A 25,467-nucleotide genomic window follows, 5' to 3' on the forward strand; every position below is an offset into this window, starting at 1 on the left:
TAGACTCAACAGTGCACCATAGACTCTACACTGCACCACAGACTCAACACTGCACCACAGACTCACCACTGTACCATAGACTCACCACTGCACCATAGACTCAACACTGCACCATAGACTCAACACTGCACCATAGACTCAACACTGCACCATAGACTCAACAGTGCACCATAGACTCTACACTGCACCACAGACTCAACACTGCACCACAGACTCACCACTGTACCATAGACTCACCACTGCACCATAGACTCAACACTGCACCATAGACTCAATACTGCAACATAGATTCAACACTGCACCATAGACTCAACACTGCCCATAGACTCAACACTGCACCATAGACTCAACACTGCACCATAGACTCAACACTGCTACCCATAGACTCAACACTGCACCATAGACTCAACACTGCTACCCATAGACTCCACACTGCACCATAGACTCGACACTGCACCATAGACTCAGCACTACACCATAGACTCAAAACTGCACCATAGATTCAACACTGCATCATAGACAGTTTAACACGTAGGCTTTCGCGACCAATATTATTCATAATAAAGGTTTTTGGGTTAGATCGCGTTTATTTATAAATGTGTCGTAACCCTCCACCACCCGACACGGCCAATCAGCAAAGAAAAGTGTCACGTTGACAAAAGACAAATAATTCACTACTTCAGCCCACCGGTGTGTTGAAGAGTTAATCCACATTTACAGTTTGAGTACGACGTTTCGCTGGTAAATACTTCCAGCATCATCGGGCAATTCGCCAGAATGGTAAAGCCCTCGCTTACACAAAATTCAAAAACTAGTATCTTGCACTAAAGACGCATTACCTAAACTATCAACAGAAGGTGTATATCGGATTAATTGTTCATGTGGCAGCTGCTACATTGGGCAGACGGGACGTAACATCAGCGTAAGACTAAAAGAACATCAGAGAAATATTAAATTATCTCAAACACAACTGTCGGCAGTGGCAGAACATGCTTGTCAACAAGGACACTCAAATGATTTTGACAATGTTGCAGTGGTGTGTAAAACTAATTATTACTGGCAAAGACTAATTAGAGAATCCATTGAAATTGAGAGGAACAAGAATAACTTTAATCGCTCCAACAGCTACCGGCTCAGTGCGGCCTGGAAGCGTATTATTAAATAATACACATTACATTTTGATTTAAAGAATTACTAATCTACAACTCATTACTAATCATAACCAATGACTGATTACTAATCGATTATATAATTACATTACCCCCCCCTCCGCCTCTAATCACTGCACCTGATGAGTTAAGTGATGACGTCACTCTTCTGCTCTATATAAAACCGGGAGCAAGCGAGGGCTTTACCATTCTGGCGAATTGCCCGATGATGCTGGAAGTATTTACCAGCGAAACGTCGTACTCAAACTGTAAATGTGGATTAACTCTTCAACACACCGGTGGGCTGAAGTAGTGAATTATTTGTCTTTTGTCAACGTGACACTTTTCTTTGCTGATTGGCCGTGTCGGGTGGTGGAGGGTTACGACACATTTATAAATAAACGCGATCTAACCCAAAAACCTTTATTATGAACTGCATCATAGACTCAACAGTGCACCATAGACTCTACACTGCACCACAGACTCAACACTGCACCACAGACTCAACACTGCACCATAGACTCAACACTGCACCATAGACTCAACACTGCACCGTAGACTCAACACTGCACCATAGACTCAACACTGCACCATAGACTCAATACTGCACCATAGACTCAACACTACCCACAGACTCAACACTACCCATAGACTCAACACTGCACCATAGACTCAACACTACCCATAGATTCAACACTGCACCATAGACTCAACACTGCACCATAGACTCAACACTGCACCATAGACTCAACACTGCTACCCATAGACTCAACACTGCACCATAGACTCAACACTGCACCATAGACTCAACACTGCACCATAGACTCAACACTGCTACCCATAGACTCAACACTGCCCATAGATTCAACACTGCACCATAGACTCAACACTGCCCATAGACTCAACACTGCACCATAGACTCAACACTGCACCATAGACTCAACACTGCTACCCATAGACTCAACACTGCACCATAGACTCAACACTGCTACCGATAGACTCCACACTGCACCATAGACTCGACACTGCACCATAGACTCAGCACTGCACCATAGACTCAAAACTGCACCATAGATTCAACACTGCATCATAGACTCAACAGTGCACCATAGACTCTACACTGCACCACAGACTCAACACTGCACCACAGACTCAACACTGCACCATAGACTCAACACTGCACCATAGACTCAACACTGCACCGTAGACTCAACACTGCACCATAGACTCAACACTGCACCATAGACTCAATACTGCACCATAGACTCAACACTACCCACAGACTCAACACTACCCATAGACTCAACACTGCACCATAGACTCAACACTACCCATAGATTCAACACTGCACCATAGACTCAACACTGCACCATAGACTCAACACTGCACCATAGACTCAACACTGCTACCCATAGACTCAACACTGCACCATAGACTCAACACTGCACCATAGACTCAACACTGCACCATAGACTCAACACTGCTACCCATAGACTCAACACTGCACCATAGACTCAACACTGCTACCCATAGACTCCACACTGCACCACAGACTCGACACTGCACCACAGACTCGACACTGCACCACAGACTCGACACTCACGTGTCGACGATGCCCGGCTCCTCCACCTTCCAGCTGTTGCCAAAGTCGGTGGCGCCGGGCGCCTGCGAGCCGTCCCGGCGCGTGAAGTCGTCGGCGCCGGCGCCGTTCATGTTGCCGCAGAGGCCGCAGAGCGACGCCGCGAAGGTGGTGGGCAGCTTGACCTTGGCGTGGTAGTTCCCCTCGTAGAGGACCTCGAGGCCGAAGTCGGACGCCACGCGCATGAAGCCCCCGTCGCGCGTCACCGAGAATCCTCCGGCGCCGCCGGCGACGCCGCCGCCGCCGTAGTAGAACGGCAGGCGCAGTTGCACGTCGTTCAGCTGGGGGGGGGGGGGAGGGTGGGTGGTCACGAGGTGGATGCGGTGGTGGGCCGATAGGGGGTGGACGATGGAGGGGGATGGAGAGGAGGTGGACGGTGGGGGAAGGAGCAGGACGGAGGGTGGGAGGAGGATGATGAGGTTAGGGAGGAGGAGGGGGAGGAGGATGAGGAGAATGGGGAGGTGGACGGGGAGGAGGATGATGGGGAGGAGGATGGGGAGGAGGAGGATGGGAAGGTGGATGGGGAGGAGGAGGAGGAGGAGGAGAAAAAGGAGGTAGTGGAGGGGGAGGAGGAGGATGGATTGAGGAGGAGGGGGAGGATGGGGAGGAGGGAGGAGGATGAGGATGCGGAGCAGAATGATTGGAAGGAAGACGATGGAGGGAAGAGGATGGGGAGGAGGACGAGGGCGGGGACACACACACACAGGACGTGTGAGTTCGTGACCTCAGCGTGAACTCGCCGCCGCTGCTCGACATCAACGTCGGCCGGCCAGACGGATACGGTGCGAGAAAGGGGGGTGGGAGGGGTCTACGGCGGTGCCTCTCTGTGGCCCAGGGGGCGGCGGGCGGTGCGGTGCGGTGCGGCGATCCTCACGTAGACGTGGGAGCCGACGGCGAGCAGCACCCGCTGCCCGTACAGCTCCACGGTGACCTCGCGCGTGTACGCCACGACCCAGCTGCCCGCGCGGTGCTCGTTCTTCACCTTCACGCTCCAGTCGGCGCCCGAGCACGGCTGCGAAAAAGCAAAAAGGCAAGAGGGCCGAGGCAATGGAGCACCGCCGCCGCCGCTGTCGCTGGCGGGGGGGGGGGGAGGGGGGCGAGGGCCGCCCGCACCGCCGCTCCTCCACGCGCACTAAAACACAGAGGCCCCACCGCGTGGCCTCAGCGGGCTGTCGGGGCAAGTGCCGGTAGCGAGCGAGCGCCTACGAAGGGCGGCAACGCGGCACACGAGGGGGTGGGTGGCCGGCAGCACGCCCGACCGCCTTTGTACCCCCACCCCCCCAACCCGCCCCCCCCCCCCCCCCCCCAGTGGCGATGTTTCGTACACCGCAACCAGGTACTCATTTGAAGCTGAGTCGACCTAGGGGAGGCCCAGGACCGGTTCAATTACCAGCAACCGGAGTCGGTGGCCACGAGCGGGAACCGGGCGTGATCACCTGCCGGGTTCGTAGCGCGGCGCGCTAACCGGTGCGCCACCGCTCCCCAACGCGCACACACACAGGAATTCCTCGTTTAACGGGCAAGGAAGTAGCGGTAGTGGAAACGCGCTCCTGAAAAGTCCCGGGAGAAGCGAAAACCATTTCCCCCCCCCCCCCCCCTCCCGCGCAAGTAATGTGGTCACGACAAAGTTTGGCGAGGTACGACGCTAAAAAGAAAAACTCGGTGAGATGGCCGGACGAGGGACCGAGTCACTGCCACCGTGCCGCTCAGCCGCGCGGCTCAAGAAAGTAGTTCGTTGTCGGCCGCTCAGTAATCGCGTTATAACAGAGCGCCGCATTCCACGTTATAGCGGTGTGGTGTGTTCCACGTTATAACGGAGCGGCGTGTTCCACGTTTTAACGGAGTGGTGTGGTCCACGTTATAATGGAGTGGCGTGTTCTACGTTATAATGGAGCGGCGTGTTCCACATTATAATGGAGCGGCGTGTTCCACGTTATAACGGAGCGGCATGTTCTACGTTATAACAGAGCGGCATGTTCCACGTTATAATGTAGCGGCGTGTTCCACGTTTTAACGGAGTGGTGTGGTCCACGTTATAATGGAGTGGCGTGTTCTACGTTATAATGGAGCGGCGTGTTCCACATTATAATGGCGCGGCGTATTCCACATTATAATGGAGCGGCGTGTTCCACGTTATAACGGAGCGGAGTGTTCCACGTTATAACAGAGCGGCGTGTTCCACGTTATAACGGAGTGGTGTGTTCCATGTTATAATGGAGTGGCGTGTTCCACGTTATAGCGGAGTGGTGCGTTTCACGTTTTAACGGAGTGGCGTGTTCCATGTTAAAGCGGAGTGGTGCGTTCCATGTTATAATGGAGCGACATGTTCCACGTTACAATGTAGCGGCATGTTCTACGTTATAACGGAGCGGTGTGTTCCACGTTTTAACGGAGCGGTGTGTTCCATGTTATAACGGAGCGGCGCGTTCCACGTTATAACGGAGCGGCGTGTTCTACGTTATAACAGAGCGGCGTGTTCCATGTTATAACGGAGCGGCATGTTCCACGTTACAACGTAGCGGCGTGTTCTACGTTATAACGGAGCGGCGCGTTCCGCGTCACGACGGCGTGTGCGTTGCGCCAAAAGGCGTTCCTCAATGGAAGAAGAACCGCGTCGCGAAGCTAAACGCTGTGTTTACTTCTTACCGGTGGGCGGGGGAGGAGCTAAGACGGGAGTTAGTCACTGCTCCGCACGACCTAAACTGACGGCAGTATAAGTCGCATTTGCCCTCCTCCGAAACGAAACCAACCACCCCCCCCACCCCCCCCCACCTTCCAGCTGCTCGCCGTCTCTACGTGTGCCGGGCAGCGAGCGCCAATCTCCTCCCCTTAGCCCAGAGGCCCCCGCAGGGAGCACCGGGTTGGGACTTCGGTCGTCCCGCGGATATTTTCCGTCACCCGGTCCTTCCCCTCCCTCGTTACGCTTCGTAAGCGTTTTTTTTTTTTTACCGGGCCTTTTGCAAAGTAGAAAATATGAAGGCGAGGGACTTTACAGTAGACACGTTCATTTCACGCACACCCTTCGGGTGGGGACGCGCTGGCCACCGGGTGTCTCACCTGCGTGAGCACGTACGTGTACGTGCCCTGGAAGTCGAACTTGCGTCCGTCGAACGTCGTGTAGTGGGGGTCGCCCCACGCGGTGCACTCCACTGGCGAGACACAAAGCGGCCCGGGGGCATCAGAGACCGACCACGGTGTGTACGTGCGCGTACACGGGGGCGGAGCCGGGGGACGACATTCTGCGTGTGAGCGTACGACACTCGGTCTGGCGGACTCCTCCGTGCCGACTGCACTGTCAGCGCGTCCGTCGCCAAACGATGGCGTCCGGTTCAACGGCCCGGCTCTCCGGATCATTCCTGAAATTCTAATTTGCCGAAAAGTCACCCCGGCCTGAAATCCTGGCTCCGCCCCTTCGCGTAACACTCCGCGGTCGAGCGTACGTAGCAGCCAACCGTGCTGGTCGGAGGTGCGGAGGGAAGGCCAACAAACTGAACACGACAAAAGGCAGCGCCGCAGAAACGAGTTCGTCGATCGAGATGATGATGATGATTTATAGTGCGTGGCTCAAGTTGCTTCATCATATCAGAAGGAAGGGGGCATCTGAAAGCGCCGCGCGATGCGGTGAACGTCTTTGGTCGATTGTCAAACAAAAGCCGCTGCAAGGATGACCGGAGTTTGCGCGACTGTTTCCGCTCCTTGACGAGATCAGCGAGGTCTGGCTGTGGTTGCTCACGTGTCTTGGGGTGACTATGGCTGTAGTTGCTCACACGTCTTGGGGTGACTATGGCTGTGGTTGCTCACGTGTCTTGGGGTGACTATGGCTGTAGTTGCTCACGTGTCTTGTGGTGACTATGGCTGTGGTTACTCACACGTCTTGGGGTGACTATGGCTGTAGTTGCTAACGTGTCTTGTGGTGACTATGGCTGTGGTTGCTCACACGTCTTGTGGTGACTATGGCTGTAGTTGCTCACGTGTCTTGGGGTGACTATGGCTGTAGTTGCTCACACGTCTTGGGGTGACTATGGCTGTGGTTGCACACATATCTTGGGGTGACTATGGCTGTGGTTGCTCACGTGTCTTGTGGTGACTATGGCTGTAGTTGCTCACACGTCTTGGGGTGACTATGGCTGTAGTTGCTCACACGTCTTGTGGTGACTATGGCTGTAGTTTCTCACGTGTCTTGTGGTGACTATGGCTGTGGTTACTCACACGTCTTGGGGTGGCTATGGCTGTAGTTGCTCACGTGTCTTGGGGTGACTATGGCTGTAGTTGCTCACGTGTCTTGGGGTGACTATGGCTGTGGTTACTCACGTGTCTTGTGGTTAGTATGGCTGTAGTTGCTCACGTGTCTTGGGGTGACTATGGCTGTAGTTGCTCACACATCTTGGGGTGACTATGGCTGTAGTTGCTCACGTGTCTTGGGGTGACTATGGCTGTAGTTGCTCACGTGTCTTGGGGTGACTATGGCTGTAGTTGCTCACACGTCGTGGTGACTATGGCTGTAGTTGCTCACACATCTTGGGGTGACTATGGCTGTAGTTGCTCACGTGTCTTGGGGTGACTATGGCTGTGGTTGCTCACACGTCTTGTGGTGACTATGGCTGCGGTTGCTCACACATCTTGGGGTGACTATGGCTGTAGTTGCTCACGTGTCTTGGGGTGACTATGGCTGTAGTTGCTCACACATCTTGGGGTGACTATGGCTGTAGTTGCTCACGTGTCTTGGGGTGACTATGGCTGTAGTTGCTCACGTGTCTTGGGGTGACTATGGCTGTAGTTGCTCACACGTCGTGGTGACTATGGCTGTAGTTGCTCACACATCTTGGGGTGACTATGGCTGTAGTTGCTCACGTGTCTTGGGGTGACTATGGCTGTGGTTGCTCACACGTCTTGTGGTGACTATGGCTGTGGTTGCTCACACATCTTGGGGTGACTATGGCTGTAGTTGCTCACGTGTCTTGGGGTGATTATGGCTGTAGTTACTCACGTGTCTTGGGGTGACTATGGCTGTAGTTGCTCACGTGTCTTGGGGTGACTATGGCTGTAGTTGCTCACGTGTCTTGGGGTGACTATGGCTGTAGTTGCTCACGTGTCTTGGGGTGACTATGGCTGTGGTTACTCACGTGTCTTGGGGTGACTATGGCTGTAGTTGCTCACGTGCCTTGGGGTGACTATGCCTGTGGTTGCTCACACATCTTGGGGGTGACTATGGCTGTAGTCACTGACGTATCTCGGAATTACCATGGCCATCGGTGACCCCGTGTGCATGCTGCGGGCTGACCGCGGCTGCAGTGACTCACAGATCTTGGGCTGGCAGCCGTAGTCCCCCTGGGGCCCGGCGCCACAGTAGTTCAGCGTCAGGTCACAAGGGTTCTTCTGGCACTGGATGTTGCCCGAGGACACGCACGTGCACTGAGCGGAGCAGCCGTTCTTCCAGAACACATCAGCCACCTGAACGGACACACGCACAGAGACAGAGCTCCAGCGCGAGGCGGCTGACCGTCTGACGACGCCGGTTGAAACTCCCGGCCCCAACTCGGTCCGTACCCAATTGCCGTGTGTTTCGTGGACCGCCCTGCAACGGCACACCAGCGCGCTCTGCAATGTTACCGGTGCCCTCGGCAGAGCCACCGGATGTTCGCAGCGCAGCACCAACCATTGCTCGGCCGCTCCTCCTCCTCCTGCCCCTACCTCCTCCTCCACACAGCGACCCCCCCCGTGTAGCCTGTAAAGAGGCTGTTAGGGGCAAGTGCTGTTCGTAGCGAGAACCCAGCGCCGATGAAGGCCGGCACGGTGGCACGCAAGGGTGCGGGTGGCCACCACCGTGCCCACCCGGCCGCCTTTGACCTCCACACAGGCTCTCTGCTATCACCCCTCCTTCGCATTGCACTCGACCCTCCTGCACACGCGCTCTCCGCATTCAGAAACGAAGGTGTTCTGTCTTAGTCGCCGGTCGACGTTTGCTCAGTGGGAGGTCGCTCATTTCTCCGCCGCTGCCCCCCATTTTTCTGGAATTCCTTCCTCCCGGTTATCCGTGCTGTCGGCTCCCTTGCCCCTGCTCGAGCCCAAGAGCAAGATCTTCCCAATTTTCAACTGCCAACGGCCTATACACCGACCGCCCCTCTCATCCCTCCGTACAACAGGCCTCGTGCTCCCCCTGCAGCGTCTTCGTGAGCGATGGGACGGCCGCCGTTCCCGCGTCACCCCGGCCCCACGTCCTCCCGCCCAGGCCGAGGCGGCAGGAGCTCGCCGCGCTCGCTCACCTTGTAGTACTTGCCGTCGCCGTCCTTGCAGCCGCACAGCGCCGGGGCGACGCACTCGTCCCCGTCCCACACGTGGGCCGGGTCAAGGCACTCGCAGGTCTCGCCGCACGCGTCGGCGCAGTCCGCCGGGGCGCCGGGGTCGTAGCACGTGGCCGGGCACGCGCTGCCGCAGTCCTTGAAGGCCGCGCTCGCTCCGCAGTCCACGTCTTTGGCGGAAGAGCGGATGGGGGATGGGGGGACGGGGGAGGGAATATGTCGGTGACGAAGGTTTGCTTGGCTGCCCTTCCCGTTCGCCTGTGGCTTACCGTGCCCCTGAATCATTCCATGCTCTCTCTCTCTCTCTGTCTCTGTCTCTCTCTCTCTCTCTGTCTCTCTCTCCCCCTGTCGTGTGTGTGTGTTGCACTTGTTACGCACTGCGCGTAGCCACACGCACTCAGCGGAGCTGTGCTCGGCGGACAACAAGCTCAACGCGGAAAGCAGTTCCACATTTAAGTTTCGATTTAAAGCTTTCGTGACTGCAAGGATTCATCTTCGTTGGTTCTTTCGGTAAAGTCACCACCACCACGTAGAATGAGAAGAAAATAATAAAATGAAATAAGACGATAAAATTCTCACGATGTTTCGGCCACAACACAAGCGGCCTTCATCAGGTGAAGAAACAGGTCTGTCTCCTGGATATTCTCACGACGTTTCGGCCACAAAACAAGCGGCCTTCCTCAGGTGATGAAACAGGTCTGTCTCCTGGATAGACCTGTTTCTTCACCTGAGGAAGGCCGCTTGTGTCGTGGCCCGAAAAGTCGTGAGAATTTTATCGTCTCATTTTAATTTGATCATTTTATTCTCATTCTACGTGACTCTACCGAAAGAACAAAAAGAAGACAGTTCCACAGTAATAGGCTATAACTTTTGCTGACTTTAAAAGTGCGCGGCTCCAGCGGCTTCCGGATATCGGAAACCGAAGAGCGTTCCAGACGGCCGCGGAAGCGCGTCTGTTGGCGACCGCCGCCGCCGTGACCGCCGCCGCGACCAGAGCCCACGCGACGGCTTTGTGCTTCCCTGACGAGGAGGGCAGCGAGGCGGCATCCCGCATCATTTGGGGCAAGCTGCCTCGCATGCGAGCAACGGGGGCGCCGCGGGGGGAGTTTGAGTTTGGGGGCAACGTACGGCACTTGGTGGCGTTCCTCCAGTCGGGCGCGAAGGCGACGCCCTGGTCGTAGCAGAGCTTCACGTAAGCCTGCACCGCCTGGCAGAGCACGGCAACGTCCAGCTTGGCGAGCACGAGGTCGTAGACGCAGTCGGCGTAGTGCGGCGCCGGGTCCACGGCGCCGAAGCACGGGGCCAGGGGGCTCGCCGGGTCCTTCAGGAGGCCGCAGTTGTCGCCGAAGCCCGCCTTGATCTGCCTCTGGGGGTCGAGGACGACGCCGACGGAGGCGCCCGTGTCGCTGCTCCCGCTGGACGGGGACACGGGGCGTGGTCAGCGACGGGCGATGTCGACCTTCGCTCCAGTGACCTGCTTCCGCTTCCTCCCTTAGAACAACCCCCCCCCCCCCCCCCCGTGCTTTTGTTGCGTATCCCGTCCTGCCGCTGCTGTTACTCCATGATCCCCACCCTCCAGCTACGACCAGGCCTACCCCAACGCCAATCACTACCCCTATCACTACCCCAACCCCTATCACTACCACTACCCCTACCACTACCCCCCTAACTACCACTACTCCAACTCCTATCACCACCCCCATCACTACCCCTACCACTACCCCTACCACTACTCCAACCCCTATCACCACCCCTATCACTACCCCTATCACTACCCCTACTCCAACCCCTATCACCACCCCTATCACTACCCCTATCACTACCCCCATCACTACCCCAACGCCAATCACTACCCCCATCGCTACCCCTATCACTACCCCTACCACTACTCCAACCCTTATCACCACCCCTATCACTACCCCTATCACTACCCCTATCACTACCCCTACCACTACTCCAACCCTTATCACCACCCCTATCACTACCCCTATCACTACCCCAACGCCTATCACTACCACTACCCCAACCCCTATCACCACCCCTGTCACTACCTCAACCCCTATCACCACTCCTATCACTGCCCCTAACACTACCCCTACCACTACCCCAACCCCTATCACCACCTTAATAACTACCCCTACCCCTATCACCACCTCTATGACTATAACAACCCCTATCACCACCTCTATAACTACCCAAACCCCTATCACCACCTCTATAACTACCCCAACCCCTATCACCACCCCTATCACCACCCCTATCACCACCCCTATCGCGACCCCAGCGGGTCCGGTACAGCAGGCAGGGTCACCGCGAGCCGGCGGGTCAAACCCGGGAGCAGATTTGAACCCATCACTGATCCGGGCTCGATAGGACGGAGCAGGATTGTCTGCGGGTGACCCTTGAAAGACGAAGGAGCAGGCAGGGGGGTGCAGGTCTCCCGTCGTATGCTGCTGTGCACGAACGCAATCGTCGCTGCCCAAGCGCCCGCCCGCCCGCCCGCCCGCCCGCCTACCTCTCCTTGATCTTCCTTTCAGGCAGCTCCCAGCTGTTGCCGAACTCGGCCGCGGTGGCCGCCAGGGTGAGGTTGGGCATCAGGAAGTCGTCGTTGGGGTCGCTGTTCCACGTCCCGCACAGGCCGCACACGGAGTTGTAGTAGACGTCATAGTTGAGGAGGTGGACCTCCACGCGGCTGATTCCTGGGTGGGGTGGGGGGTGGGGTGCCGGATTATCGAGCGGGCATCGTACGTGCGAACCATTTGGTTATCCGTGCCCCCTGTCCAGACGTCGATTTCCCCAGCAAAGCCCGCAGAATTGAGAAGCTCTTTTTCAACGGGGAGGCGACTCGGTCGGCAGACAACATCGAAGCATTCAACATCTGCACGCCCGCTCACGCACTCGCTCACCCACCCACCCACTCACTCTCCCACTCACTCTCCCACTCACACAAACAACAACCGCCATTCGCCACTAAGTGGCGGCGATGTCACCACCGCGGCGCTTGCGCCAGGCCATGTGCACGTTGAGGCCACGCAAAGCGTCGAACGCCCGCCGGCAGGAGGTCACGGGGCAGAAACCAGCAGGCGCCTTTGGACGACTGACTGAGATGACTACTGGCCGATACACCACCTGTGCTCCCCCTGCTGTGCCAGGCTAGGTGCAGGAGGTCACGGGCACGGACCCTGCAGGTGCCATGGGTCGACTGACCGAGAAGACTACTGGCCGATGCGCCATCCCTGTGCCCCCCACCCCCCTACTGTGCCAACTCGGCCACTTTCACGCACATGGGCGGGGCACGGATCATCGCATCTGCTTGACGTGCAACGTCTGCATTTGCTGGGGTCACAGTCGGTGGTCATCCATAGCAACTCGTGACGTTACGCTAACCAATGTTACATTCGGGACAAGAGTCGCGTGTGCTGGTGGTCCACGTCTCACAAGCGCACAGAGCGGGGCATCATTGTGGCCAAGTGGAGGTCCCCGGGCTGATTTGTTTTTCGTCGAGCGACCGATTGGCCCAGCAGGGGCAGAGCTCCCACCCGGGGGAGTTGACTCGCGCGGCAACCAACCGCGAGCGAGACCTCCGCTGTCGCCGAACGGGAGACGGTCGCGAGCGCACTGCGCAAAAGCACGAGGAGGAGCTCCTGCGCCCTTCTGCACTACGAAAGCCGGCGACCCGGGTTCGATTCCCTCTCACGGCCAACACCGGTGACGATTACCCGTAACCGGTCCCGGACCTCCCCTAAGTCTGCTCAGCTTCAGATGAGCACCTGGTGCTCATCTGATATATGCAGCCGAACATACCATTGTAGGAGACGCTGAGGAAGGCGTTGGTCCAGAGAAGGAAATCGTTCTTGGACAGCGTGATCCGGAACCTCTCCGCCGGGTCGTAGTAGGGCACGTTGACGACGAGGCCGTCGAGCTTCGCAGGAGGTCGACATTCGAAGGAGATGACGGAGGAGAAACTAAATGACGCGTCGAGGTCAAGACGGGTACATCGCAGCAAAGGCATCGGCAGCGTCGCCGGGACCTACGATTCCAACAAATCTCGCGAGAGCGGTTCCCGATCTCCGCCAGTCTCCCGCACCGGCATCGTCACCCCGACCATCGGTTAGCGACGATTGCGCGAGAGCGCATCTCATCCCCCGCGGGTCACCCGCAATCGGTGTCTACGCCTCTGTATGAGAAACGAAACAGGAGGACTTCTCCACAAATCTGGCTGTCGCTACTCAGACTGTAAATGTTGTGGCTTGGCTCTCCAACACACCGGTGTGCTGTTCTAGTATACTACACTGAACACTACACTAATATACAGTACACTATACACTACACTACTATACACTACACTACTATACACTACACTATACAGTACTATACACTACACTATACACTATACTACTATACACTACACTATACACTACACAACTATACACTACATTACTATACACTACACTATACCGTACTATACACTACACTATACACTACACTATACACTACACTACTATACACTGCACTAGACAGTACTATACACTACAATATACACTACACTATACACTACACTATACACTACACTATACACTACACTATACACTACACTACTATACACTACACTACTATACACTACACTATACAGTACTATACACTACACCATACACTACACTATACACTACACTACTATACACTACACTAGACAGTACTATACACTACAATATACACTACACTATACACTACACTATACACTACACTATACACTACACTACTATACACTACACTACTATACACTACACTATACAGTACTATACACTACACTATACACTACACAACTATACACTACATTACTATACACTACACTATACAGTACTATACACTACACTATACACTACACTACACACTACACTACACACTACACTATACACTATACACTACACAATGCACTACACACTAGCGCTGTACTTGTGACGGATTGGCCACGTTCCGTCTACGCGGTAAACCCTCACGGGTTGGCTGCTTCGGGGTGGTGGCGGGTTTCAGTGGCACAACATCCCTACATTCACGCGACCTAACCCCGACAACGACGGAAACCTCTATCATGGGGTGGGCGGGGGGTTGGTGGTCCGTGGTCCTTTGCCCACCCCCCCCCCCCATCCGCGACGAGCGAGCGCACGTACCAGGACTTTGCGGTCGCGGATGAAGGAGACGGTGTGGTTGTAGATCTCGGTGTGCACCTCGCGCGTCCACGACACGTCGGCGCGCCGCCGGTGCTCGTTCTTGGCGAGGACGCGCCACGGCACCGGCAGGTTGGAGACGCAGTTGGAGGCGAGGACGAAGGTTCGCGTGCCCATGAAGTTGAAGTGGTTGCCGTCGAAGGAGCGGTAGTGGGGGTCGCCCACGCCGTGGCACCAGGCTGCGGGCGGGCGGGTTGGGGACGGCGGGGGGAAGGGGGTCGGAGTCGGGGGCGGGCGGGCGGGCGAGCGGGCGAGCGGTGGCACAGCGGTTAGCGCTCCACGCCGGCCCCCCCCCCCCCGCCCCCCCCGCCCCCCCGCCCCCGCCCCACCCAAGCGGAGACCCGAGTTCGATTCCTGCTTGCGGCCCACCCACCGCCGATATCAGTGGTTAGGAAAAGGAACAAGGAAAGAACAAGAAAACTCCGCAGGAGGAGGAGGAGTGCTGAACATTGGCCAGCAGAATGTTGAGACAGGGTGGGATACGGACGGCGTTTGGCTGGAGGTCGCAGTCATACCGGCACCGTCAAGAGCTGAGCCTTTTGTCAACCGCCCCGCGAGTTCAACCCCTCCATCCTTCATCCCCTCCTCCTCTTGCTCCTCCTCTCCCTCTACCCCGCCTCCCCCTACCTCCTCCTACTCCTCCTCCTCTCCCTCTTCCCCCACCTCCCCCTACCTCCTCCTCTTCCTCCTCCTCTCCCTCGTCCCCCACCTCCCCCTCCCTCCCTCCCCCTCCTCCTCCTCCTCCTCCTCTCCCCCAACTCCCCTTACCTCCTCTTCCTCCTCCTCTCCCTCTTCCCCCGCCTCCCCCTCACTCCTCCTCCTCCTCCTCCTCCATCCTCCATCCTCCCCATTCCCCCCGCGCCGCAATCTTTCCCCCCCCCTCCCCCTCCCACCAACACCACCGACCCCCTTCCCGCTCACCGTAGACCTTCTTCTTCAGCCGGAAGCGCCAGTCCTTCTTGACGCGCGCGTTCGTGTTGGTGACGGCCACGCCGCCGACGACGCCCCTCATGGCGCCCTCGTCCACCGTGATGTAGTGCTCCACGCCGCCGTTGAAGACCGACGCCGGGCTCGTGAACTGCGCCTGGGTGTTGCCCGCGATCAGCGTGGCGCTCGTCCCGTCCACCTTGAAGACCTCGCGGTCGCCCCGCACCTCGAAGAAGCGGAAGAAGGCGCCGCTCGCCGACGGAAGGGCGACCTGCGTGGACGGACCGGACCCGGCAGGGGGTTGGTCAACCGATCGGCGAGCGCCGATCGGTTGACCGACGCGGGGCTACACCTGGACGTCTCTGGTGTGGACCGATCAGTTTCAAAGACAACGGCATTGTAAACTACCAGAGCCATGTGTTTTCTTTTTTGCACGTTCACCGCAAGCACATGTGGCTAATGCAGACAATATTCTTTGAAAAAAAAAAAGAATTCTGCTTGGTGCTTTAACATCTTTAAACAAACTCTTTTATTGCCGTAAAGGGTAAACCCTCTCGTTGCGGCAACGCTCCGTCTATGAAGTGTTCTTCCGAAGGGGCGTTTGGGTTCCCGCGATAACGACCGGACACACGTCCCTTCAGCCTCCACGTCACGCAACACCTCAGCTCAGCGCCTCAGCATGGAGGTTGGGGAGACAAAGGCGGCCGGGCGTGGTGTTGGCCACCCCTCACGCTCTCGAGGGACCACTGTGCCGGTAGCCTCTGAAGGCGCCGCTACTTGCTAACGCAGGGGTGGGGATCGTCCGGCCCGCGTGCCGTATGAGGCCCGCGAAATCATTTGGGTCTCTGGCCCTGCCAAGGCAACCGCAGGCGGGACTCGAGATTCAATAAATCTAGGGGCAAACCTAGAAAAGCAGTTGCGAGTAGCAGCAACATGGTCAATACCAGCTAACATCACCAATACCAGCTAACATTATGAATACCAGCTAACATCGCCAACACCAGCTAACATCATCAATACTAGCTAACATCGCCAATACCAGCTAACATCTTCAATACCAGCTAACATCGTCAATACCAACTAACATCAATACCAGCTAACATCACCAATGCCAGCAAACATCATCAATACCAGCTAACATCACCAATACCAGCTAACTTCACCAATACCAGCTAACATCGTCAATACCAGCTAACATCGTCAATACCAGCTAACATCATCAATACCAGCTAACATCACCAACACCAGCTAACATCACCAATACCAGCTAACATCATCAATACTAGCTAACATCACCAATACCAGCTAACATCATCAATACCGGCTAACATCGTCAATACCAGCTAACATCACCAATACCAGCTAACATCATCAATAACAGCTAACATCATTAATACCAGCTAACATCATCAATACCAGCTAACATCACCAATACCAGCTAACACCACCAATACCAGCTAACATCACCAATACCAGCTAACATCATCAATACCAGGTAACATCACCAATACCAGCTAACTTCATCAATAACAGCTAACATCAATACCAGCTAACATCACCAATACCAGCTAACATCATCAATACCAGCTAACATCGTCAATACCAGCTAACATCATCAATACCAGCTAACATCACCAATACCAGCTAACATCATCAATACCAGCTAACATAACCAATACCAGCTAACATCATCAATACCAGTTAACATCGTCAATACCAGCTAACATCATCAATAACAGCTAACATCATTAATACCAGCTAACATCATCAATACCAGCTAACATCATCAATACCAGCTAACACCACCAATACCAGCTAACATCACCAATACCAGCTAACATCATCAATACCAGCTAACATCATCAATACCAACTAACATCATCAATACCAGCTAACATCATCAATACCAGCTAACATCACCATTACCAGCTAACATCACCAATACCAGCTAACATCACCAATACCAGTTAACATCGTCAACACCAGCTAACATAATCAATACCAGCTAACATCACCAACACCAGCTAACATCGTCAATACCAGCTAACATCACCAATACCAGCTAACATCATCAATACCAGCTAACATCACCAACACCAGCTAACATCAATACCAGCTAACATCACCAACACCAGCTAACATCACCAATACCAGCTAACATCACCAATACCAGCTAACATCACCAATACCAGCTAACGTCATCAATAGCAGCTAACATCACCAATACCAGCTAACATCACCAATACCAGCTAACATCGTCAATTCCAGCTAACATCACCAATACCAGCTAACATCAATACCAGATAACATCATCAATACCAGCTCACATCACCAATGCCAGCTAACATCACCAATACCAGCTAACATCACCAATACCAGCTAACATCATCAATACCAGCTAACATCACCAATAGCCAGCTAACATCACCAATACCAGCTAACATCGTCAATACCAGCTAACATCATCAATACCAGCTAACATCATCAATGCCAGCTAACATCACAAATACCAGCTAACATCATCAATACCAGCCAACATCACCAATACCAGCTAACATCACCAATACCAGCTAACATCACCAATACCAGCTAACGTCATCAATAGCAGCTAACATCACCAATACCAGCTAACATCACCAATACCAGCTAACATCGTCAATACCAGCTAACATCACCAATACCAGCTAACATCATCAACACCAGCTAACATCACCAATACCAGCTAACATCATCAATACCAGCTAACATCATCAATACCAGCTAACATCGTCAATACCAGCCAACATCACCAACACCAGCTAACATCACCAATAACAGCTAACATCACCAATACCAGCTAACATCGTCAATTCCAGCTAACATCACCAATACCAGCTAACATCACCAATACCAGCTAACATCACCAATAGCCAGCTAACATCACCAATACCAGCTAACATCGTCAATTCCAGCTAACATCACCAATACCAGCTAACATCGTCAATACCAGCCAATATCGTCAATACCAGCTAACATCACCAATACCAGCTAACATCACCAATACCAGCTAACATCACCAATAGCCAGCTAACATCACCAATACTAGCTAACATCGTCAATTCCAGCTAACATCACCAATACCAGCTAACATCAATACCAGATAACATCATCATTACCAGCTCACATCACCAATAGCCAGCTAACATCACCAATACCAGCTAACATCGTCAATACCAGCTAACATCATCAATACCAGCTAACATCATCAATACCAGCTAACATCACCAATAGCCAGCTAACATCACCAATAGCCAGCTAACATCACCAATAGCCAGCTAACATCACCAATACCAGCTAACATCATCAAAACCAGCTAACATCATCAATACCAGCTAACATCGTCAATACCAGCTAACATCAATACCAGCTAACATCACCAATACCAGCTAACATCACCAATACCAGCTAACATCACCAATAGCCAGCTAACATCACCAATAGCCAGCTAACATCATCAAATACCCAGCTAACATCGTCAACACCAGCTAACATCACCAATACCCTGCTAACATCATCAAATACCCAGCTAACATCGTCACCACGCCTCGCCAAAGAGAAGCGGGTTCCAGCCATCACGTTAGGGTTGAGTTTTATTAAAACATCTGACCAAAAATAACGGGCTAAATTTCGAAGTTGATAATTTTGTATGGCCCACGAATGATGTCGTCTAAATATCCAAATGGCCCTTGGCAGAAGAAAGGTTCCCCCACCCCTGCGCTAACGGCGCTTGCGCTCAAACAGTCTGTTACAATCTGCATTTGAAGTTTCCGTGACTGCAGCAATCCACAGTCTTTGGTTCTTTCGGTAAAGTCACCACGCAGAAGTCATGAAATGAAATGAAATCACGTGACGTTTCGGGCGCAACAACGCAAGCATCCGTCATCAGGTGGGACAACCACAGCCAGAAACAATTGCTGAAGTGGGCAAGATAGCTGCTGTGACAAGAGGCTATGTAGGTAAGAGAAGGGGGGTAGGAGCCAGGAGAGGAGAGATAGAGAGAGGGGTGGGAGTGAGCAGGCTGGGGTGAGGGGGGGGGGGATGGTGGGATCATCTTTGTCTTTAGGAGGGGTAACCCCCCCCCCCGCCCACAGCATCTGCTTGCTCATCAATTCTAGATTTGAAGCTTTCGTGACTGCAAGGATCCACACACTTTGGTTCTATTCGGTTAAAGTCACCACGTAGGTAAAAAAGTAAAACAACAAAAAATCACACAACGTTTCGGCCACAACACAAGCGGCCTTCATCAGGTGAAGGGGACCAGGCTGTCCAGAGGACAGCGCTGGAGTGAAACACAGAGCCACGCTCAGACCGCGACCTTTAAGCTGTGTGAGAGTAATTAAACTGCCTTGACAAAGGAATTAGCATATGCATTAAAATGCTAATTTTTTAATGCTAATTCCTTTGTCAAGGCACCTTAATTACTCTCACACAGCTTAAAGGTCGCGGTCTGAGCGTGGCTCTGTGTTTCACTCCAGCGCTGTCCTCTGGACAGCCTGGTCCCCTTCACCTGATGAAGGCCGCTTGTGTTGTGGCCGAAACGTCGTGTGATTTTTGTCGTTTTTATTTTTTTTACCCACGTGGTGACTTTACCGAACAGAACCAAAGAGTGTGCTCGCTCGTTGCCCCGGCTGCGACGGACAAACCCGCGCCGGCGAACTGACCTCCCCCGAGAAGGTGACGGTCCATCCGATGGCCACGTTGTTGAACGTGAGCGGGGTGCTGTAGGCGTAAGCAATTGGCTCCACGGTGGCTGCGAGGGATGGGACGACGACACGGAACGACACCCCTCAATGATCGCCGCGATCATCGTCGAGAGCGGCAGGGGTCACTGGCCGCTCACGGCGACAGGTTCCCAGCAGCTGAGTGAGCAAACGCATTTGCCGGGCCTGGTGTGCACGGCGGATTGGGCTTGATCCTGTTGCATATTTGGAGTTTGGGTGTCTCTCTCTCTCCTCTCTCTCTCTCCAGAGCCGGATTAAGGTTCCTGCAGTGCCCCTAGGCCACTTCTATTTCGTTACGCTTTGAGTGATAATTCACTGCGTGACAAAAATAGTTTTGGTTTTTCGCTCCTGGGTAGTAAAGTGTTATTTTCTAATCGCTTAAGACTCAAAAGTGCAGAAAGTGGCTATTGTTGTTATTATTATTACCCACGAAACTTTGCGTTTGTGAGCAGGGCACAAAGGCAGGGTTAATAATCCACTCCATTAATAACACGAGTCACTCACGTGACTTTACCGAAAGAACCAAAGAGTATGGGATTCCTGCAGTCAAGGAAGCTTCAAATCAAGATCTGTGTAACGCATGTATTTATTTATTTATTTAGTTCCTGGGTAGTAAAGTGTTATTTTACCTTATTGCTTATGCCTCAAATGGCTGTTATTATCATTATCCACGAAACTTTGCGTTTGTGACCAGGACATTGATATTTTGAAATGTACATATTTTCAATGAGGAAACGTGTCATTCATTCACGTAGATGCATAAGCAATTCGAAAACAACACTTACTACCCAGCAACAAAAATCTCCTTTGCATAGCCAATTGCATATAACTTTCCAACAGTTCGTACTGCTGACGCTGACCACGCACGTCACCGCTTCCGACCCCGCCCCCAGCACGCCGCCGCCCAATCGGATCGTTCAACGGACGATCTGAAAACCAAATCCGTATGGCTACTCCTTCAAAGCAGTCGATTGGTTATCGAATTCTAGATTTGAAGCTTTCGTGCCTGCAAGGATCCATACATAACTCGTTGGTTCTATTCGGTAAAGTCACGTAGGTAACAAAATAAAATAACAAAAATGATTTTTTGTTAAAAATGATTTTTGTTAAAAATGATTTTTGTTATTTTATGATTTTTTGTTAAAAATTATTTTTGATATTTTATTTTTTTACCTACGTGACTTTACCGAATAGAACCAAAGAGTTATGGTTATCGAATCTCGAACGACGAACTCCAAACACACAGGCGTCGTCTGGGTCACGATCGAACCCACGACCTCCCTATCACACCCTCCCCCATGGAGATGTATCTCCATGGGGGAGAGAGAGGGGGGAGGAGGGGTGGGAGTTCCCGTTATTCGTCGTTTTGTTATAAGGGGCCGTCCATAAATGACGTCACGCACCTGTGCGGCGGCGGGGGGGGGGTCAGACATTTGTGACGATGTGTGACGAGGGGGGGGGGTTGTTTGAAAGATGTGACGTCACACCAAAATGCGCAAACTTTATATAAATATAGACAACACGTTCTACTGAATTAAATAGACTTTTTGGTTCAATGTTTCATCCTACAACATCAGAGTGCAGCGCCACGTTAAATACGCACTACAATGACAATAGTTTAAAGCGATTTGAAGCATGTTTTTTTTTTATTTTTAGGGGGGAGGGGGGGGGGCAGAGCTTTGTGACGTCATATTTGAGGGGTGGGGTCTGACTTTTCGCGTGACGTCATTTATGGACGGCCCCTAAGTCGCGAATTGTTTATAGTTTAGTTGTTGTTGTGTGAGTGTGTGTGTAAGTGTGTGTGTGAGTGTTTGTGTGTGTGAGTGTGTGTGTGTAAGTGTGTGTTTGTGTGTGTTTGTGTGTGTTTGTGAGTGTGTGTTTGTGTGTGTGTGTTTGTGTGTGAGTGTGTGTGAGTGTGTCTTTGTGTGAGTGTTTGTGTGTGTGAGTGTGTGAGTGTGTGTGAGTGTGTGAGTGTGTGTTTATGTGAGTGTGTGTTTGTGTGAGTGTGTGTTTGTGTGAGTGTTTGTGTGTGTGAGTGTGGGTGAATGTGTGTTTGTGTGAGTGCGTGTTTGTGTGTGTGTTTGTGTGTGTTTGTGTGAGTGTGTGTTTGTGTGTCTTTGTGTGAGTGTGTGTTTGTGTGAGTGTGTGTTTGTGTGAGTGTTTGTGTGTGTGAGTGTGTGTGAACGTGTGTTTGTGTGAGTGCGTGTTTGTGTGTGAGTGTGTGTGAGTGTGTGTTTGTGTGAGTGTGTGTTTGTGTAAGTGTGTGTTTGTGTGTGTTTGTGTGAGTGTGTGTTTGTGTGTCTGTGTGTGTCTGTGTGAGTGTGTGTTTGCGTGTGTGTGAGTGTGTGTTTGTGTGTTTGTGTGAGTGTGTTTGTGTGAGTGTTTGTGTGTGTGTGAGTGTGTGAGAGTGTGTGTTTGTGTGTGTATTTGTGTGTGTGTGAGTGTATGTGAGTGTGTGTTTGTGGGTGTGTGTGTGTTTGTGTGTGTTTGTGTGTTTGTGTGTGTGTTTGTGTGAGTGTGTGAGTGAGTGTGTGAGTGTGTGTGTTTGTGTTAGTGTGTGAGTGTGTGTTTGTGTGTGTGAGTGTGTTTGTGTGTGTGTGTGTGTTTGTGTGTGTGTGTTTGTGTGTGTGAGTGAGTGTGTTTGTGTGTGAGAGTGTGTATTTGTGTGTGTGAGTGTGTGTGTTTGTGTGTGTGTGTGAGTGTGTGTGTTTGTGTGAGTGTGTGTGTGTTTGTGTGAGTGTGTGTGTTTGTGTGAGAGTGTGTTTGTGTGAGTGTGTGTGTTTGTGTGTGTGTTTGTGTGTGTGTGTTTGTGTGAGTGTGTGTTTGTGTGAGTGTGTTTGTGTGAGTGTGTGTTTGTGTGTGTGTGCGTATGTGTGTGTTTGTGTGTGTGTTTGTGTGTGTGTGTGTTTGTGTGTGTGTGTTTGTGTGTTTGTGTGTGTGTGAGTGAGTGTGTTTGTGTGTGTCTGTGAGTGTGTGTGTGTTTGTGTGTTTGTGTGAGTGTGTGTGTTTGTGTGTTTGTGTGAGTGTGTGTGCGTGTGTGAGTGTGTGTGTTTGTGTGTGTGAGTGTGTGTGAGTGTGTGTGCGTGTGTGTGTGTGAGTGTGTGAGCGTGTGTGTGTTTGTGTGTGTTTGTGTTTGTGTGTGTGTGTTTGTGTGAGTGTGTGTTTCTGTGTGTGTCTGAGTGTGTGTGTTTGTGTGTGTGTGAGTGTGTGTGTTTGTGTGTGTGTGTTTGTGTGTGTGTCAGTGAGTGTGTTTGTGTGTGAGTGAGTGTGTTTGTGTGTGTGTGTGTGTGTTTGTGTGTGTGTGAGTCTGTGTGTGTGTGAGTGTGTGTGTTTGTGTGTGTGTGAGTCTGTGTGTGTGTTTGTGTGAGTGTGTGTGTTTGTGTGTGTGAGTCTGTGTGTGTGTTTGTGTGAGTGTGTGTGTTTGTGTGTGTGTTTGTGTGTGTTTGTGTGTGTGTGAGTGTGTGTGTTTATGTGTGTGTTTGTGAGTGTGTGTTTGTGTGTTTGTGTGAGTGTGTTTGTGTGTTTGTGTGAGTGTGTGTGCGTGTGTCAGGCCTTACCTGACACTCTGACGGTCACGCAACGCAGCTCCGTCTCCAGCCTGATCCGTCCGGAGAAAGAGACAGAGAGCATGAGAATCAAAAATCGGTACTTTAAATTGCAGGAGGAGAAATCCGATGTGCTATGAAGCTCTTTACACACAGATATCCAGTTAGGGGTGGGGGCACGGGGAAAGAAGTTACAAACAACGCACACACAATGCAAAAACACGATAGGAGTACAGAGTGCGATAAAGATAAACAAACCACGTTAAACAAAACGAATTTTAATTGTTACCAGGTAGGCCCCCACTGAGCTATGTGAGGGGCTCTTTTACGGACGCGACCCTGTGACATCACAAATGATGGAAACTCAACCGAGTGGCTGACGTCATCAACATCATCACCGTAACGTGGACATATACAGCAGCAGCAAAATTCTCTAAACACATAGAGATACACAGAGACCCATAGAGATACATACAGACCTGTAGCAATACATAGAGACCCACAGAGATACACAGAGACCCATAGAGATGCATACAGACCTGTAGTAATACATAGAGACCCATAGAGATACAAAGAGACCCATAGAGATACATACAGACCTGTAGTAATACAGAGGCCCATAGAGATACACAGAGACCCATAGAGATACATACAGACCTGTAGTAATACATAGAGACCCATCGAGATACACAGAGAACCATAGAGATACACAGAGACGCATAGAGATATACAGAGACCCATAGCGATACATACAGACCTGTAATAATACATAGAGACCCATAGAGATACACAGAGACCCATAGAGATACACAGAGACCCACAGAGATACACAGAGATCCATAGAGATACATTGAGACCCATAGAGATACACAGAGACCCATAGAGATACATACAGACCTGTAGTAATACAGAGACCCATAGAGATACACAGAGACCCATAGAGATACACAGAGACCCACAGAGATACACAGAGATCCATAGAGATACATTGAGACCCATAGAGATACACAGAGACCCATGGAGATACACAAAGACCCACAGAGATACACAGAGATCCATAGAGATACACAGAGACCCACAGAGATACACAGAGACCCATAGAGATACACAGAGACCCATAGAGAGAGATAGAGACCCACAGATATACATAGAGATCCATAGAGATACACAGAGACCCATAGAGACAAACAGAGACCCATAGAGATACATAGAGACCCATAGAGATACATTGAGACCCATAGAGATAGAGACCCATCGAGATATACAGAGACCCATATAGATACACAGAGACCCATAAAGATACACAGAGATCCATAGAGATATATAGAGACCCATAGAGATAGAGACCCATAGAGATACACAGAGACCCATGGGATACACAGAGACCCACGGAGATACATAGAGAAACATAGAGATACACAGAGACCCATGGAGATACACAGAGACCCACAGAGAAACACAGAGACCCATAGAGATACACAGAGACCCACAGAGATACATAGAGACCCATAGAGATACACAGAGACCCACAGAGATACACAGAGACCCATAGAGATACATTGAGACCCATAGAGATAGAGACCCATAGAGATACATAGAGACCCATAGAGATACACAGAGACCCACAGAGATACGCAGAGACCCATAGAGATACATTGAGACCCATAGAGATAGAGACCCATAGAGATACACAGAGACCCATAGAGACACAGAGACCCACAGAGATACACAGAGACCTATAGAGATACATACAGACCCATAGAGATACATACAGATCTATAGTAATACACAGAGACCCATAGAGATACATACAGACCCACACATGAAACGATTATTTTTGTTACCAGGTAAGGCCCCTACTGAGCTGCTTCATAGGAGCTCTTTAACACGTTAACAGTGGCGACCCTGGGCCATCACAAATGAT

At 52.1% G+C, this 25,467-nt stretch overlaps 1 protein-coding gene across 1 annotated transcript in view; it reads right to left on the reverse strand.

Annotated features, from left to right (window-relative positions):
• Window positions 1-25,467, reverse strand: part of LOC116958660 (IgGFc-binding protein-like) — a 93,844-nt gene that overhangs the window by 27,389 nt on the left and 40,988 nt on the right. The window contains exons 8-19 of the mRNA XM_076057297.1: window positions 23,556-23,596; window positions 19,939-20,027; window positions 15,233-15,509; window positions 14,255-14,490; window positions 12,891-13,008; window positions 11,602-11,785; window positions 10,215-10,501; window positions 9,051-9,256; window positions 8,088-8,238; window positions 5,845-5,936; window positions 3,662-3,799; window positions 2,752-3,068 (exon numbers count right to left, since the gene is read on the reverse strand). Coding sequence (XP_075913412.1) covers window positions 2,752-3,068; window positions 3,662-3,799; window positions 5,845-5,936; window positions 8,088-8,238; window positions 9,051-9,256; window positions 10,215-10,501; window positions 11,602-11,785; window positions 12,891-13,008; window positions 14,255-14,490; window positions 15,233-15,509; window positions 19,939-20,027; window positions 23,556-23,596 — 2,136 coding nt within the window. The remainder of the gene's footprint in view (window positions 1-2,751; window positions 3,069-3,661; window positions 3,800-5,844; window positions 5,937-8,087; window positions 8,239-9,050; window positions 9,257-10,214; window positions 10,502-11,601; window positions 11,786-12,890; window positions 13,009-14,254; window positions 14,491-15,232; window positions 15,510-19,938; window positions 20,028-23,555; window positions 23,597-25,467) is intronic.

Source organism: Petromyzon marinus, chromosome 80 (assembly GCF_048934315.1).
Source record: "Petromyzon marinus isolate PM22_M1 ecotype Great Lakes invasive population chromosome 80, UKy_Petmar_22M1.pri1.0, whole genome shotgun sequence".
Classification (NCBI taxonomy): domain Eukaryota; kingdom Metazoa; phylum Chordata; class Hyperoartia; order Petromyzontiformes; family Petromyzontidae; genus Petromyzon; species Petromyzon marinus.